The sequence below is a fragment of the Gigantopelta aegis genome, chromosome 3, assembly GCF_016097555.1.
Source record: "Gigantopelta aegis isolate Gae_Host chromosome 3, Gae_host_genome, whole genome shotgun sequence".
NCBI classification, from domain to species: domain Eukaryota; kingdom Metazoa; phylum Mollusca; class Gastropoda; order Neomphalida; family Peltospiridae; genus Gigantopelta; species Gigantopelta aegis.
The window spans coordinates 95920547-95939446 of record NC_054701.1 but is presented as its reverse complement, the minus strand read 5'-3'; the positions used below and the strand labels follow the sequence as shown (position 1 = coordinate 95939446).

General features: G+C 38.6%; 1 protein-coding gene across 4 annotated transcripts in view; it reads left to right on the top strand.

Annotated features, from left to right (window-relative positions):
* Window positions 1-18858, top strand: part of LOC121369409 (putative GTP-binding protein 6) — a 35721-nt gene extending 16863 nt beyond the window's left edge. For all 4 annotated transcript variants that reach the window (XM_041494495.1, XM_041494494.1, XM_041494493.1 and 1 more), the window contains exons 5-12: window positions 285-466; window positions 1035-1124; window positions 3657-3768; window positions 7366-7486; window positions 12417-12625; window positions 14916-15061; window positions 15831-15989; window positions 18409-18858. In XM_041494495.1, the coding sequence (XP_041350429.1) occupies window positions 285-466; window positions 1035-1124; window positions 3657-3768; window positions 7366-7486; window positions 12417-12625; window positions 14916-15061; window positions 15831-15989; window positions 18409-18544 (1155 nt within the window). In that variant the 3' untranslated portion in view covers window positions 18545-18858. The remainder of the gene's footprint in view (window positions 1-284; window positions 467-1034; window positions 1125-3656; window positions 3769-7365; window positions 7487-12416; window positions 12626-14915; window positions 15062-15830; window positions 15990-18408) is intronic.
* The last annotated feature ends 42 nt before the right edge of the window (window positions 18859-18900 follow it).

Sequence of the window (18900 nt, the reverse complement as noted above, 5' to 3'; positions counted from 1 at the left end):
ACGTACGTTCAGCCTGTTTATGAGCAATGTCTTCCTGCAAACAAGACAGCACACACCACAGCTGCTGATGCAGTCAAAAACTCTGGGTGCAATGGAAAATAATCTCATAGTTCCACGGGGGATGGGTGGGACAGAGGTCAATTCTATTCTTATCACTCCACAGGCAGAAACTGGTGACTATTACCCATCAAATGTGACTATTCAAACTGGTTAACACATTGTAGAAGAGTTGTATATTGTTCAATGTTTGTGTCTCAGGCTGTAGCTGATGTTTTCTGTCTCAGGCTGTAGTCCCCTTGAAGACACCGGTGGCCAGTCAGATATTTCCCCCCGGTGCCTTTACGCGACTCACGCAGCTGATAACGTCGCGTCCCGACATCAGCGCCGTCCTGCTCGGTGTAGACAGACTGAAGTCAGACGAGTTCCTCAAACTACAGCAAGCATGGGCGGTTCCCGTGTTTGACAGGTCAGTGGGCGGTTCCCGTGGTTGACAGTTCAGTGGGCGGTTCCCGTGGTTGACAGGTCAGTGGGCGATTTCAGTGTTTGACAGGTCAGTGGGGGGTTCCCGTGTTTGACAGGTCAGTGGGCGGTTCCCATGTTTGACAGGTCAGTGGGCGGTTCCCATATTTGACAGGTCAGTGGGCAGTTCCTGTGTTTGACAGGCCAGTGGGCGGTTTTCATGTTTGACAGGTCGGTGGGCGGTTCCCATGTTTGACAGGTCAGTGAGCGGTTCCCATGTTTGACAGGTCGGTGGGCGGTTCCCATGTTTGACAGGTCAGTGGGCGGTTGCCGTGTTTGACAGGTCGGTGGGCAGTTCCCATGTTTGACAGGTCAGTGGGCGGTTCCCGTGTTTGACAGGTCAGTGAGCAGTTCCCATGTTTGACAGGGTGTTTGTCTTTAGTATAGGAAAGTGGGCAGTTCCCGTGTTTGACAAGTCAGTCATCTATGGGTGGGAGGGGGGCTAAATTACTTTATGATCCAATAAAATCAACTTGTTTTATAATTTCAATTTTTTTTTTTTTTTTCATAAATAGGTATACCATTGTGCTTCAAATATTCAAAGATCATGCTAAAAGCAAGGAAGCTAAGTTGCAAGTTGCCCTGGCAGAAATACCATATATACGGTAAGAGTACAAAAGTAATGTTTTGATTTTGTATTACATGTACGTAATAAGATGCCATAATGACTAAATGAGATACAGATGAGAAATGTTGATATGTTGTAGATAGAGACAGTGTGATATGCTGATATGTTTTAGATTGCGACTAAGTAATATAGGAATGGTATGTAAGTCTTAAATAAGTGTGATATGTTTTAGATCACGACTAAGTCCGATAAGTCCGACTTGAAAAGGCCTTGAATTTGAGTTGTCTCCTTGAAAAGACCTTAAAATAGAAAATAGCTATGAAAAGGCCTTGAAATTTGTAGTTTGGTCTTGAAAAGCCCTTGAATATAAAGAATAATCATATAAAGTTTTTTTGTTTTTTTAAAGTGAATTTTTTTTTAACGAAATCCATAATTGAACAGCTCCTAACCATGTAAAATTTACTTTGAGAAATGATGACTGAATTTGTGTTGCACAGTATGAAATAAAGAGTTATTTCCCTTTGACAATCGGTAATGTCTGTACTGTAAAATGCTGAGAGCCTGAATGCAAGTGGTGGTAAATGAGGAAGTCAGTTTTTCAGTTATTAAAATAGGCTACATACCAGTATTGAATAATGGAAAAAAAACCCTGATATGTTGATATGTTTTAGATCACGACTGAGTCAGATAGAGACAGTATGTAAGTCTTAAACAAATGTGATATGTTGATATGTTTTAGATCACGACTCAGTCAGATAGAGACGGTATGTAAGTCTAAAACAAGTGTTATATGTTTTAGATCACGACTCAGTCAGATAGAGAAGGTATGTAAGTCTAAAACAAGTATGATATGTTGATGTTTTAGATCACGACTCAGTCAGATAGAGACGGTATGTAAGTCTAAAACAAGTGTGATATGTTTTAGATCACGACTCAGTCAGATAGAGACGGTATATAAGTCTAAAACAAGTGTGATATGTTGATATGTTTTGGATCATGACTGAGTCAGATAGAGACGGTATGTAAGTCTAAAACAAGTGTGATATGTTGATATGTTTTGGATCATGACTGAGTCAGATAGAGACGGTATGTAAGTCTAAAACAAGTGTGATATGTTGATATGTTTTAGATCACAACTCAGTCAGATAGAGACGGTATGTAAGTCTAAAACAAGTGTGATATGTTGATATGTTTTAGATCACGACTGAGTCAGATAGAGACTGTATGTAAGCCTTAAACAAGTGTGATATGTTTTAGATCACGACTAAGTCCGATAAATCCGACTTGAAAAGGCCTGGAATTTGAGTTGTCTCCTTGAAAAGACCTTAAAATAGAAAATAGCTATGAAAAGGCCTTGAAATTTGTAGTTTGGTCTTGAAAAGCCCTTGAATATAAAGAATAATCATATATAGTAACGTTTTTTTTTTTTTTTAAAGTGAATTGTTTTTTTAACGAAATCCATAATTGAACAGCTCCTAGCCATGTAAAATTTACTTTGAGAAATGATGACTGAATTTGTGTTGCACAGTATGAAATAAAGAGTTATTTCTCTTTGACAATCGGTAATGTCTGTACTGTAAAATGCTGAGAGCCTGAATGCAAGTGGTGGTAAATGAGGAAGTCAGTTTTTCAGTTATTAAAATAGGCTACATACCAGTATTGAATAATGGAAAAAACCCCTGAAATGTTGATATGTTTTAGATCACGACTGAGTCAGATAGAGACAGTATGTAAGTCTTAAACAAATGTGATATGTTGATATGTTTTAGGTCACGACTCGGTCAGATAGAGACGATATGTAAGTCTAAAACAAGTGTGATATGTTTTAGATCACGACTCAGTCAGATAGAGACAGTATGTAAGTCTAAAACAAGTGTGATATGTTGATATGTTTTAGATCACGACTCAGTCAGATAGAGACGGTATGTAAGTCTTAAACAAGTGTGATATGTTGATATGTTTTAGATCACGACTGAGTCAGATAGAGACGGTATGTAAGTCTAAAACAAGTGTGATATGTTGATATGTTTTAGGTCACGACTCGGTCAGATAGAGACGATATGTAAGTCTAAAACAAGTGTGATATGTTTTAGATCACGACTCAGTCAGATAGAGACAGTATGTAAGTCTTAAACAAGTGTGATATGTTGATGTGTTTTAGATCACGATTCAGTCAGATAGAGACGGTATGTAAGTCTAAAACAAGTGTTATATGTTGATATGTTTTAGATCACGACTGAGTCAGATAGAGACGGTATGTAAGTCTAAAACAAGTGTGATATGTTGATATGTTTTAGATCACGATTCAGTCAGGTAGAGACGGTATGTAAGTCTAAAACAAGTGTTATATGTTGATATGTTTTAGATCACGACTGAGTCAGATAGAGACGGTATGTAAGTCTAAAACAAGTGTGATATGTTGATATGTTTTAGATCACGATTCAGTCAGGTAGAGACGGTATGTAAGTCTAAAACAAGTGTTATATGTTGATATGTTTTAGATCACGACTGAGTCAGATAGAGACGGTATGTAAGTCTTAAACAAGTGTGATATGTTGATATGTTTTAGATCACGACTGAGTCAGATAGAGATGGGCAGTTATGACCAGCAGACGGGTGGGGTTCAGTTTGCCGGGGGGACAGGTGACACGTTCATCACAGTGAGACGACAACTTATACAGGTTTGACAAACATAACACATTGTATGTTCACTATGTTGGTAAACATAACATATTGTGTGTTCACTATGTTGACAAACAACACATTGTATGTTCACTGTGTTGCAGGCATAACACATTGTATGTTCACTATGTTGGTAAACATAACACATTGTATGTTCACTATGTTGGTAAACATAACACATTGTATGTTCACTATGTTGGTAAACATAACACAGTGTATGTTCACTGTTAGTAAACATAACACATTGTATGTTCACTATGTTGGTAAATATAACACATTGTATGTTCACTATGTTGGTAAACATAACACATTGTATGTTCACTGTGTTGACAAACAACACATTGTATGTTCACTATGCTGACAAACATAACATGTATGTTCACTATGTTGGTAAACATAACACATTGTATGTTCACTCTATTGACAAAGATAACACATTGTATGTTCACTATGTTGGTAAACATAACACATTGTATGTTCACTATGTTGGTAAACATAACACATTGTATGTTCGCTATGTTGACAAACATAACACATTGTATGTTCGCTTTGTTGACAAACATAACACATAGTATGTTCGCTTTGTTGATAAACATAACACATTGTATGTTCACTATGTTGGTAAACATAACACATTGTACGGCTATTGGCGACCATTGATTTTAGGGTCTGGCGAGTATTGCACCAGTCAAAAAGGAAAAGACACTGAAACTAAATCGAATGTCACAAAACACACCGCCTCTGTGTTGGCGCGAACTACAGAAGCAGAAGACATGTTCTATGTTTTGACAACGCCAGACTTGGCTTCTGTGAATTTGGACTGGGTCTTTCTGAAAATAGAGTTCAAAACGCATCGAAGAAATTGCATATATATTTTTTAATCTGAGTCGTCATCTTATTGAAATGGACTGGATATGCCATAATTAGCTAGTAGAACTACTATTTGACAATTGTTATTCAATGTTATGGTAAAAAGGAACAATATTTAATTAGCTTACATTATTCTAGGACAAAATCGAAATCTATTTTGTAGTTTTAACTCACACTAACAACAGCATCTGCGTGCAAATAAAAATACTGATGACATTTTTCATTACTACAGGGCTTATTCCAAAGGTCAGTTAATCGATTGTCGATGTTGATATTGTTTTAAGTTTAAGCGATTTGCATGAAATAAGAACAGATTAGATCTAAAGTGACACCAACCCTCCAGTTATTACTGTAATAAACATTAAGTACGTTTTATGGTTTGTAATATGATACATCGTATATTTTGGTAAAATGTTTTGTTTGGGAGGGTTTTTTTTGTCACAGATTTATTTTTCTTTTGATATTTATTTTATTAGTAGCCTACTAGCATTTACAATATCCAAATAAATGTGTGTGTAATTAGTCTGTAGGACAGCCACTCCCGAGGAAATGTTATTCCTCTTGCATCGCCACAAAATTTATTTCATCCTTCGGGAATCGCCACAAAGAGGACTGCCACCCCAGACTAGTTTATATACTAAAGCACGCGCAGTTCTACCTTTACTCTCTTTGTAGTGCTTTATTTATTTATTTTACTTCAGAGACAATGCAAGTCAAGCAGCATACCTTGGCTGTTCTAGCATTTTGTCTTCACCCCTGTATTAAAATGAGATTTAATATGTATAATTTAATGGTAATTTGTAAAGAAACATTTTTATTAATACTGAATTTCTTTTTTCAAAAAGACTTAAAGTGTTATATGAGTTATGGGTTTAAAACTTTTTAACATTTTTTTATATAAATTTCAACTTTATTCATTATGACGTTACAGCCAATTCATCGGTTTCCTTTCCTCATGTTAATTGGAGGGCTAGTTGAATTTGAGAAGGGCCAGTAACATATTTCTTCAGCTGGCCCTGCTGGCGACCATGGTTTTCATGCTAATTTTCAACCCTGTATGTTGTTAAACATAGCACTTTGTGTGTTCACTATGTTGGTAAACATAACACATTGTATGTTCACTATATTGTTAAACATAACACATTGTATGTTCACTATGTTGACAAACATAACACATTGTATGTTCACTTTGTTGACAAACATAACACATTGTATGTTCACTTTGTTGACAAACATAACACATTGTATGTTCGCTATGTTGTTAAACATAACACATTGTATGTTCGCTATGTTGACAAACATAACACATTGTATGTTCACTATGTTGACAAACATAACACATTGTATGTTCACTATGTTGATAAACATAAGACATTGTATGTTCGCTATGTTGACAAACAACACATTGTATGTTCACTATGTTGGGAAACATAACACATTGTATGTTCACTATGTTGGTAAACATAACGTGTGTTCACTATGTTGGTAAACATAATGTGTGTTCACTATGTTGACAAACAACACACTGTATGTTCGCTATGTTGACAAACATAACACATGTGTTCACTATGTTGGTAAACATAACACAGTGTGTGTTCACTGAGTTGGTAAACATAACACATTGTGTGTTCGCTATGTTGACAAACATAACACATTGTATGTTCACTGTTGACAAACAACACATTTTATGTTCACTATGTTGACAAAATAACACATTGTATGTTCACTATGTTGACAAACATAACACATTGTGTGTTCACTATGTTGACAAACATAACACATTGTGTGTTCACTATGTTGACAAACATAACACATTGTATGTTCACTATGTTGACAAACAACACATTGTATGTTCATTATGTTGGTAAACGTAACACATGTGTTCACTGTGTTGGTAAACATAACACTTTGTGTGTTCGCTGTGTTGACAAACATAACACACTGTATATTTCGCTATTTTGACAAACATAACGCATTGTATGTTCAATATGTTGACAAACATAACACATTGTATGTTCACTATGTTGACAAACATAACACATTGTATGTTTGCTATGTTGACAAACATAACACATTGTATGTTCACTATGTTGACAAACATAACACATTGTATGTTCGCTATGTTGACAAACATAACACATTGTATGTTCGCTTTGTTGACAAACATAACACATAGTATGTTCGCTTTGTTGACAAACATAACACATTGTATGTTCACTATGTTGACAAACATTATATGTTCACTATGTTGACAAACATAACACATTGTATGTTCACTTTGTTGAAAAACATAACACATTGTATGTTCACTTTGTTGACAAACATAACACATTGTATGTTCACTATGTTGACAAACATAACATATCAAGCATAATGAGCCAAATGTACAAAGCCTTGTTTTTTCTTACACCCCTGTAACTGCATATGTTTACAATTGTTAAACACCCACATTTAAGAAAAATATTCACATGTAAATTCGATCCAGCATATTTAAAGAATAGTATACTAAGTACAGTAACTGTTACAAAGGTTAAAAATAATTGATTTTTTCAAAGGAAGATGACAAATATAAACTTAAAATAATGATGATCACTTCTAAAAATCTAGTAAAATTTCAATACGAGGACATATATATGGAGGACATTTTCATTTCTAGATATAATTTACATTTTTAGCAAAGTACAATAAAAAATCTCTGGGAGTTAATGATACCTGTTTATTTGTAGGAACGAGAATCCAAACTCAAAAGAATATTAAGGGACTTAAAAAATCAGAGAGGTTTGCTGCGGAGAAATCGACAGAGAAAACAGATTCCTTCAGTAGCAGTAGTCGGGTACACCAACGCTGGTCAGATGTGTTTGAAGCTTATCTTTATTAAATATGTTTCCCCTGTCTATTAATAAATTACAAACTGAATAAATTACAAACTGAAAGATATATATAGATTTTTAAAAAAACCCATAAACACCAAGACAAAGACTTTTTTGTTTTGAACATTACAAACATGGATAATGATGAGATGAATGGTGAAGCCGCAGTATTTCCATTTTGGTATGGAACTACTTGACTTGCTCCATGCGTGCTGTCAGTTGAGCTATCTCGGTATCACCCGAGCACAGGGTACACGGAACCTGCAGTGCATGCCGGGTAATCCTCCATGTGGGGTCATACACTCGGGAGACAGCCATAATCACACCCGTGAAGTGGGCGATACACGGGGTACACGGAACCTACAGTGCATGCCGGGTAATCCCCCATGTGGGGTCATACACTCGGGAGACACAGCCATAATCACACCCGTGAAGTGGGTGAAACTCGGGGTACACGGAACCTGCAGTGCATGCCGGGTAATCATCCCCCATGTGGGGTAATACACTCAGGAGACACAGCCATAATCACACCCGTGAAGTGGGTGAAACTCGGGGTACACGGAACCTACAGTGCATGCCGGGTAATCCCCCATGTGGGGTCATACACTCGGGAGACACAGCCATAATCACACCCGTGAAGTGGGTGAAACTCGGGGTACACGGAACCTACAGTGCATGCTAGGTAATCATCCCCCATGTGGGGTAATACACTCGGGAGACACAGCCATAATCACACCCGTGAAGTGGGTGAAACTCGGGGTACACGGAACCTACAGTGCATGCTGGGTAATCATCCCCCATGTGGGGCAATACACTCGGGAGACAGCCATAATCACACCCGTGAAGTGGGTGAAACTCGGGGTACACGGAACCTACAGTGCATGCCGGGTAATCATCCCCCATGTGGGGTAATACACTCGGGAGACACAGCCATAATCACACCCGTGAAGTGGGTGAAACTCGGGGTACACGGAACCTACAGTGCATGCCGGGTAATCATCCCCCATGTGGGGTAATACACTCGGGAGACACAGCCATAATCACACCCGTGAAGTGGGTGAAACTCGGGGTACACGGAACCTACAGTGCATGCCGGGTAATCCTCCCCCATGTGGGGTAATACACTCAGGAGACACAGCCATAATCACACCCGTGAAGTGGGTGAAACTCGGGGTACACGGAACCTACAGTGCATGCCGGGTAATCCCCCATGTGGGGTCATACACTCGGGAGACACAGCCATAATCACACCCGTGAAGTGGGTGAAACTCGGGGTACACGGAACCTGCAGTGCATGCCGGGTAATCATCCCCCATGTGGGGTAATACACTCGGGAGACACAGCCATAATCACACCCGTGAAGTGGGTGAAACTCGGGGTACACGGAACCTACAGTGCATGCCGGGTAATCATCCCCCATGTGGGGTAATACACTCGGGAGACACAGCCATAATCACACCCGTGAAGTGGGTGAAACTCGGGGTACACGGAACCTACAGTGCATGCTGGGTAATCATCCCCCATGTGGGGTAATACACTCGGGAGACACAGCCATAATCACACCCGTGAAGTGGGTGAAACTCGGGGTACACGGAACCTACAGTGCATGCCGGGTAATCCTCCATGTGGGGCAATACACTCGGGAGACAGCCATAATCACACCCGTGAAGTGGGTGATACTCAGGGTACACGGAACCTACAGTGCATGCCGGGTAATCCTCCCCCATGTGGGGTCATACACTCGTGAGACACAGCCATAATCACACCCGTGAAGTGGGTGAAACTCGGGGTACACGGAACCTGCAGTGCATGCTAGGTAATCATCCCCCATGTGGGGTCATATACTTGGGAGATACACCCATAATCATGTAACAGCACCAACAAATGCGGTAGTCGTTCTTGATGGTTTATTCATAGTGTTCGAAGTTCAACATCATAAAAATAAAAGCCCTATAAATATAAAATATATAAATATTAGTTACAGAAATATTAACATAATTACATTTTCAAAAGTTTAACATTTCATAGTACATAATCCTTATTTCACATATATAATATGTCATACATATTACATTAACACATACCAATATACATTATATATATTAATATATACCAACACATGTATACATATATAATGGCATACACAATATAACATCCATGATAGAACATATATATATCCTTTATAGTAATCTTGGTTATAATGCGTGTTCTACCTACCAGGTATATGGACCTGGGCTTCCAACAAGTAAAACTGTCCATTCCGTCTATCAATATCCTTTCACCTGCATATAATAATTACCTATCTTAAAATAAAATATCAAAACCATACTACAATACGTTTAGTTACAAAACCATGGTAATTCAAACCACCGTAATTTAATGTCGTCTAAATGAGAACACATTTCCTAACAATACAAAGCCCCCAAAATGGTTATTAAAATACATACAGGTAAACAATGAAAATAGCGCATACCATAAATAGTAATTATAACCCTGTTTTAGTTGATCGTTAAAGATAATCTACAGTAAACGTTAATACGTTCATACCAATACTAAATCTAAATATATTATACAAGAACTCCTACCATAAAATATAAAATACTATTAAATCAAAACTCACTAACCTGACGACAACCCGATCCGACAACACTCAGTGATAAGTGACAACGTTTCCCCAACACACCGTCTATTTATGTAGCTACACGATGGACAAATCGTGCGCGTGCAATAAGCTGCAGTGCTATGTGTTCGTGCAGTTAGTGTTATCTATGCTGTACGCTGTATATCGATTTTGTACCCGATAGTGCAATCAACAAATCGCATTTTCTAAATTTACATTATACTTTAGTTGCGGCCAACATATTACTAAAACATTAAACATAAAACTATGTACATACATAACACTCCCCCATAATAAACCATCTACCACAATCACACCCGTAAAGTGGGTGAAACTCCGTGTATGTGGCCTTACACCATTGAGCCTAGTGGTGCACTCACTCTGGGTTGGAGCCGGAACTGGCATGAAAACCCCCTATTGCCTCAGGTGTGACACGAACCCAGTATCTACCAGCCTATGGCATAACCACTACACCACCGAGGCTGGTTTTAAAATGGAATATTCAGTTACTATTTACTGTCGATTTTTCGTCTGCAATTTGAAAATGGACAGTTTTTGACAGGAAAGACAGTGTAAGGGGTAAAGTGCTCAGATTATGTGCAGTCAGTCTTAGTTTTTGACAAGAAAGACAGTGTAAGGGGTAAAGTGCTCAGATTATGTGCAGTCAGTCTGGTTTTTGACAAGAACAGTGTAAGGGGTAAAGTGCTCACATTATGTGCAGTCAGTCTGGTTTTTGACACGGAGGACAGTGTAAAGGGTAAAGTGTTCACATTATGTGCAGTCAGTCTGGTTTTTGACACGGAGGACAGTGTAAGGGGTAAAGTGCTCACATTATGTGCAGTCAGTCTTAGTTTTTGACAAGAAAGACAGTGTAAGGGGTAAAGTGCTCAGATTATGTGCAGTCAGTCTGGTTTTTGACAAGAACAGTGTAAGGGGTAAAGTGCTCACATTATGTGCAGTCAGTCTGGTTTTTGACACGGAGGACAGTGTAAAGGGTAAAGTGTTCACATTATGTGCAGTCAGTCTGGTTTTTGACACGGAGGACAGTGTAAGGGGTAAAGTGCTCACATTATGTGCAGTCAGTCTTAGTTTTTGACACGAAGGACAGTGTAAGTGGTAAAGTGTTCACATTATGTGCAGTCAGTCTTAGTTTTTGACAGGAAGGACAGTGTAAGGGGTAAAGTGTTCACATTATGTGCAGTCAGTCTTAGTTTTTGACAAGAAGGACAGTGTAAGGGGTAAAGTGTTCACATTATGTTCAGTCAGTCTTAGTTTTTGACATGAAGGACAGTGTAAGGGGTAAAGTGCTCACATTATGTGCAATCAGTCTAGTTTTTGACAAGAAGGACAGTGTAAGGGGTAAAGTGTTCACATTATGTGCAGTCAGTCTTAGTTTTTGACAGGAAGGACAGTGTAAGGGGTAAAGTGTTCACATTATGTGCAGTCAGTCTAGTTTTTGAAGTGTTCACATTATGTGCAATCAGTCAAGTTTTTGACAAGGACAGTGTAAGGGTTAAAGTGTTCACATTATGTGCAGTCAGTCTAGTTTTTGACAGGAAGGACAGTGTAAACGGCAAAGTGTTCACATTATGTGCAGTCAGTCTAGTTTTTGACAAGGACAGTGTAAGGAGTAAAGTGCTCACATTATGTGCAGTCAGTCTAGGATCGATACCCATTGGTGAGCCCATTGGGCTATTTCTCATCTCTATGTATCGGGTTTCCTCTCTCTTAGACTGTATGTCAAAATGAACAAATGTTTGACATCCAATAAATCAATGTGCTCTAGTGGTGTCGTTAAATAAGACAAACATTTAGCTAAGCACAGTTTAGTCATGTTCTAATATATAAACAGAACAGGTCTACAGGGACGTTAAGCTACCTGCGTGATGCCCAGTTTAGCAGTAACCGGATCGCCTGATCCAGTATCTCTGACCTGTTCTAACAGTAGCAGCATGTTTAGTCTGACTTCATTCTTTTATTGATAAATCAAACTTTCAGTTATAAACTACTCTTGAGGATTCAATATGACTTCTTTTGTTTATTAATAAATCAAACTTTCAGTTGTAAACTAATCTTGAGGTTCGTGATGCGTTCAGTTGTAAAACATTCAGCAGGACACTAGGCTAGTGTTACCTAGAAATTATTTATTAAACACACCATCTGGCTTTTGCTAATGATTCCCAACTTCAAAATACGGTTGCTAATGTTTCTTTCTTTTGATACAATGTTTTGATTAGTATGTATTTCATTGTGCATTAGAGTTTACTACAAAAGAGTTACATTTCAGGGAAGACAACTGTGATAAAAGCTCTGACTGGAGATTCGGGTCTGACTCCGAGGAACCAGTTGTTTGCCACACTTGACGTGACGGCTCACGCGGGTTTCTTACCCAACCGCATGATGGCTGTCTTCATCGACACGGTCGGATTCATTTCCGATATTCCACTTGACCTCATCAACGCTTTCTCCGCCACTCTGGAGGATGCCGTGCTGGCTGTAAGCAATGTTAGACCTCAGTCAGTGTGATCTGTGAGCAATGTTAGACCTCAGGCAGTGTGATCTGTAAGCAATGTTAGACCTCAGTCAGCGTGATCTGTAAGCAATGTTAGACCTCAGTCAGCGTGATCTGTAAGCAGTGTTAGACCTCAGTCAGTGTGATCTGTGAGCAATGTTACACCTCAGTCAGCGTGATCTGTAAGCAATGTTACACCTCAGTCAGTGTGATCTGTGAGCAATGTTACACCTCAGTCAGTGTGATCTGTAAGCAATGTTAGACCTCAGTCAGCGTGATCTGTAAGCAATGTTAGACCTCAGTCAGCGTGATCTGTAAGCAGTGTTAGACCTCAGTCAGTGTGATCTGTAAGCAATGTTAGACCTCAGTCAGCATGATCTGTAAGCAATGTTAGACCTCAGTCAGCGTGATCTGTAAGCAGTGTTAGACCTCAGTCAGTGTGATCTGTGAGCAATGTTAGACCTCAGTCAGCATGATCTGTAAGCAATGTTAGACCTCAGTCAGTTTGATCAGCAATGTTAGACCTCAGTCAGCGTGATCTGTAAGCAGTGTTAGACCTCAGTCAGTGTGATCTGTCAGCAATGTTAGACCTCAGTCAGCGTGATCTGTAAGCAATGTTAGACCTCAGTCAGCGTGATCTGTAAGCAATGTTAGACCTCAGTCAGCATGATCTGTAAGCAATGTTAGACCTCAGTCAGTTTGATCAGCAATGTTAGACCTCAGTCAGCGTGATCTGTAAGCAGTGTTAGACCTCAGTCAGTGTGATCTGTCAGCAATGTTAGACGTCAGTCAGCATGATCTGTAAGCAATGTTAGACCTCAGTCAGTTTGATCAGCAATGTTAGACCTCAGTCAGCGTGATCTGTAAGCAGTGTTAGACCTCAGTCAGTGTGATCTGTCAGCAATGTTAGACCTCAGTCAGCATGATCTGTAAGCAATGTTAGACCTCAGTCAGTTTGATCAGCAATGTTAGACCTCAGTCAGCGTGATCTGTCAGCAATGTTAGACCTCAGTCAGCGTGATCTGTAAGCAGTGTTAGACCTCAGTCAGTGTGATCTGTCAGCAATGTTAGACGTCAGTCAGCATGATCTGTAAGCAATGTTAGACCTCAGTCAGTTTGATCAGCAATGTTAGACCTCAGTCAGCGTGATCTGTAAGCAGTGTTAGACCTCAGTCAGTGTGATCTGTCAGCAATGTTAGACGTCAGTCAGCATGATCTGTAAGCAATGTTAGACCTCAGTCAGTTTGATCAGCAATGTTAGACCTCAGTCAGCGTGATCTGTAAGCAGTGTTAGACCTCAGTCAGTGTGATCTGTCAGCAATGTTAGACCTCAGTCAGCATGATCTGTAAGCAATGTTAGACCTCAGTCAGTTTGATCAGCAATGTTAGACCTCAGTCAGCGTGATCTGTCAGCAATGTTAGACCTCAGTCAGCGTGATCTGTCAGCAATGTTAGACCTCAGTCAGCGTGATCTGTCAGCAATGTTAGACCTCAGTCAGCGTGATCTGTCAGCAATGTTAGACGTCAGTCAGTGTGATCTGTCAGCAATGTTAGACCTCAGTCAGTGTGATCTGTCAGGCAGACATTAAAACAAGACAGTTACCTCAAAATTATTATTCTTAAACAGACTTGTCAGGTGCAAGTACAGGAATTTTACTGGGGTGTGGTGTCTTGATTATGGCAAGCAACATATAGGTGTGTATGGGGGGGGGGGGGGGGTCGGAAAATATATTTTTAAAAGAAAATTTGCTAGAGGTGGATGGGGGTGAGATTAGTGACCCAGGATCCCTCCCTGCATGTGCACCTGCTTGTATTGCAGTCCTTACATCTATAGGAATCTGCTTTAGACTCATAGACTGTTTAATTCTCCAATCTCTCAGATAACCCCTTGTTTCCAAACCTAATCTAATCTTGGAATCTGTTCATCTCTTTAATAGTGGTAAGAGTTATCTGGAGTCATGTTATTCAATATAATTGATGTCCACACTATAAACTGAAATTAAATTTGTCAAAACTATATTTGTCAATAAGCATCGTTGAGAATTAACAGTGTTAATAAGCCTTTATTTTATGTGTTTTGTTGGGCTATGAAAAAGATCATTTGGCGACATTTTCATACAAGATTAATTAAACTACTACAAACTACTACAAGATATTCTTCTGCTTAAATGGTCAAGTGAACAGTGACATCCATAAGTATTAGAGCAAAGTTAAGTAAAATTGTAATTTTATTGATATTCTTCAAAAGAGCCAGCATTCGTTGTTATATTTCAGGATGTCATAGTGCATGTCCGGGACATCAGCCACCCCGACAGCGCAGCGCAGTGTGACGATGTGATCCGCACGCTGAAGACGATGCTGTCACCCACACAGATGGCCAACATCATAGAAGTGTGTAACAAGGCCGACCTACTCACTTGGTAAGTTACTCGGGGACGTCACCAGGCTGGGAAATCAGTGTTTAAACAAATCTCTTCATAAAATTAGGACTGGCTGAAATACATCCTGAGTAGAGATTGAAAGAAGAATGAGCATTTTGGAGTTGCTTGGAATCCCTATGAATTAAAAAGTAAATTCTTTAGGTGTCACATGTCTGCTATGTACCATTATAGTTCTGAATGTCGTTCTGTTTTTGTTTGTTTTTAAATCAGTTGGATCACATTGTGTTTAAAAACATCTAAGGTCTCACAACGTGGTTCACGTCCAGGTGACAGTTCATTCTTGATGGTCCACTATAGCTTGTAATTGTTGCACTGTTGTGGTGCACATACTCTCTTTTATTAACTGGGGAAGGATTAAAGTTCTTAGTTAAATGCTAGGCCATTTGGTTGCATTGTGTAAAATTTACATGAGGGAATGATGTTCTAAACAGTAAACACTGGATTCCAGTTCTACATCTAGTATGGCTTGCCTTGTGTGCTATTGTGCTTTTCTTGATAGATAATAAAACACTTTTTTATTTATTTCAATTATGTTTTATTGACTTTGTTGGCTTTGATGTATTTACTTCACGGAAAGCAGGATATAGTTGATTGGTAGTCCTCACCTGATTTGTTAATATTGTGCATTTTACCACAGTTTCATTTGGAAAAACAACTAAAATTTAATGAGGTAAATATCCAGTGGGATGCAAACTATTTCCTCTAGGTTTAGTTTGACACAGAGACATTGTATGTTTTATTTTAACAGCAATCATGCAAATAATTTCCACAATGATTCGTTCCTGGTGTCGGCTACGTCTGGTCAGGGTTTGTCTGACCTGCGCAATGAGATCCAAGATGTCCTCATTCAATCCACGGGTCAGCTGGAGAAAACATTCCGCATCCCGATGGATGGCGAACATCTCAGGTGAACATTACTTTTATCAGACATGGAAATCCTCGCGATATTCTGGGATTTCTTGATTATAGGGGACAACTCTTCCTTAATGAAATACTCATAGTAACCCCGCCTACTTCTCAAGATTCTGCAGCGTTTTTTTGTTGTTGTTCAGTGTCATTTATATGCAGGTTTATATAACTGGTATATTAAGCAGTATCGTGCTGGGAGGTGTACTTGTCAGTTTTAGATGTGTTACTTTCTAACTTCAGTTGTGTAATATATAATTATGTAATTTTACTTAAAGCGACAGACCCTAGTTTTTAAATTCTAAGGCATGTTTTTCACCTAGACCCTAAATTCAACCCGTAAAAATGGACACTAAGTTTGGTTAATTTACAAACATGTAACAAATTGGGATACAACAGAGTGAAACAAGAGTCTGTGACTTTGAAATGGCATTTGGCCTGGTATGCATATTATTGCTTAATATCAACGCGTATAATCGTATAGTTAATTAATAAAACGGTTAAATATGACGGCTATTATATATAACGGGCACAGCCATTTTGTACCATCTCAGTGAGTACGCCCTCTGGCGAGCTGGTGGTTACATAATACTTAACGCGCAACGTCAGGAATAAGCCTTAGAACTAGAGAAACACAATCTACCTGGTTTTTGCAGGATGATAAATAGTCATACATTGCAATGTTCTGTAATAATACACATCCCAGTAAGCCAGCAATAAGTATATCCAGCACTATATATGTTATTTTTCAATACAAAATAAAATACCATTGTCAAAGTGGCTACACAACAAATCGAAACAATTAACAATGTTTTGCCCACCATGCATTAACCTACGTACTGAAATGATACACGGAGTGTTTTCTTAGTTAATTGGTCTATGCCGTTAGTTGCTTCTGCCTGTGATTCCTGATTGGCAGGTGTGTATTTCATTGGTAACCAGACGAGCCAATTAATTAACCCTGTCTAGACACAAAAATACATACCGATATTGTGGAATATTACCTGTCTCCCCTAAAATTGTAATGGACATGGTTTATTACTGTAAATAGTTCTGTAAAACTATTGATTAAGTAGACTATTCCATCTAAAACCACAGAACTGACCAATTACGTAGTCCCAAGGAAAAGAAAATTATCACTTTGGTATCGTGGGTTGTCGTTTTTGCTCCAACGTAGTATATCAATAGGCCTAATAGTGTACATTTTTCCTTTGGATTATTAAACAGAGAAAAATACTATAACCCCATTTTGCTCCGTTAATGCATCTTGAAATATATTTAGTTAAATAGTTTATTATATTATTACATCATTTATGCTGTTTTACAAGTCAGGTTGATCAAAGAGAAGCGCCTTGTCGAAAATTACTGCTTTTGTTTACACTGTACATACAGGAGATGGTCAGGAGCTGACGTCACTTCGCCCCAAGCTATCCCACCGGACGTCACAAAACAAAATGGCTGCCCCAGTTAGCAAGAATAATCATGTTTTTTTATTAACTCTAAAATTACACGTTTTTCATTTGCTAAAGTGTCAGTATGTGTTGGTGGTCCGGGTATGCATCTTTCCAACACATAAGGCTCTTGTTTGAGTTGACCCTACCTTTAAAAGTAGACTAAAACGTGACTCCACAACTGTTACTTCTCAGGCGCACTTGCATTGTTTAAAATATGAACAAAGCATTTTGTGGTATTAGAAACGCCAGGATGACCAGAAACACTTTAGTTGTACCGAAATGGATAATCTAAACAATAAAATATAAGTAATGTTTGATTTCAGTGATCATAAATGGCTCTAATAGTAAACAATATGCCTTAGTGTTTAAAAACTAGGGTATGTCCCTTTAAGTTAAATTGTGTGTGATTTGGATTACTTTAATTCATGAATTGTTTAATATATCAACAAGTTCCACTTTACAACAGGGTTTATGTTTGTAAATTGTTAAAAACATCCTTTATTTTGTTATTGTATAACATGAGATGGTGTGTGTGATAACAACATGAGATGGTGTGTGTGATAACAGCATGAGATGGTGTGTGTGATAACAACATGAGATGGTGTGTGTGATAACAGCATGAAATGGTGTGTGTGATAACAGCATCAGATGGTGTGTGTGATAACAGCATCAGATGGTGTGTGTGATAACAGCATGAGATGGTGTGTGTGATAACAACATGAGATGGTGTTTGTGATAATAGCATGAGATGGTTTGTGTGATAAAAACATTAGATGGTGTGTGTGATAACAGCATGAGATGGTGTGTGTGATAACAGTATGAGATGGTGTTTGTTATAACAACATGAGATGGTGTGTGTGATATCAGCATGAGGTGGTGTGTGTGATAACAGTATGAGGTGGTGTGTGTGATAACAGTATGAGATGGTGTTTGTTATAACAACATGACAGACTGTTTGTTTTACAGCTGGTTGTACAAAGAGGCGACAGTGAAATCTGCAGAACCAGACTCGGACAGTGAACATCTCCTCGTTAGTGTGGTGATCAGCACGGCCGCTTACGCCAGGTTCAAATCACAGTTTTCAACCAACAGAGAAAAATAGCAGTGATGTATACGCCAGGTTCAAATCACAGTTTTCAACCAGCAGAGAAAGATAGCAGTGATGTATACGCCAGGTTCAAATCACAGTTTTCAACCAACAGAGAAAGATAGCAGTGATGTATACACTAGGTTCAAATCACAGTTTTCAACCAAGTGCACTGTAATAAACTCATGTCATATTTCTGACTTAAAGGCATCATGAAGTGTTAAATACATGACATTGTATATGTAATAAACTCATGTCATATTTCTGACTTAAAGGCATCATGAAGTGTTAAATACATGACATTGTATTTGTAATAAACTCATGTCATATTTCTGACTTAAAGGCATCATGAAGTGTTAAATACATGACAT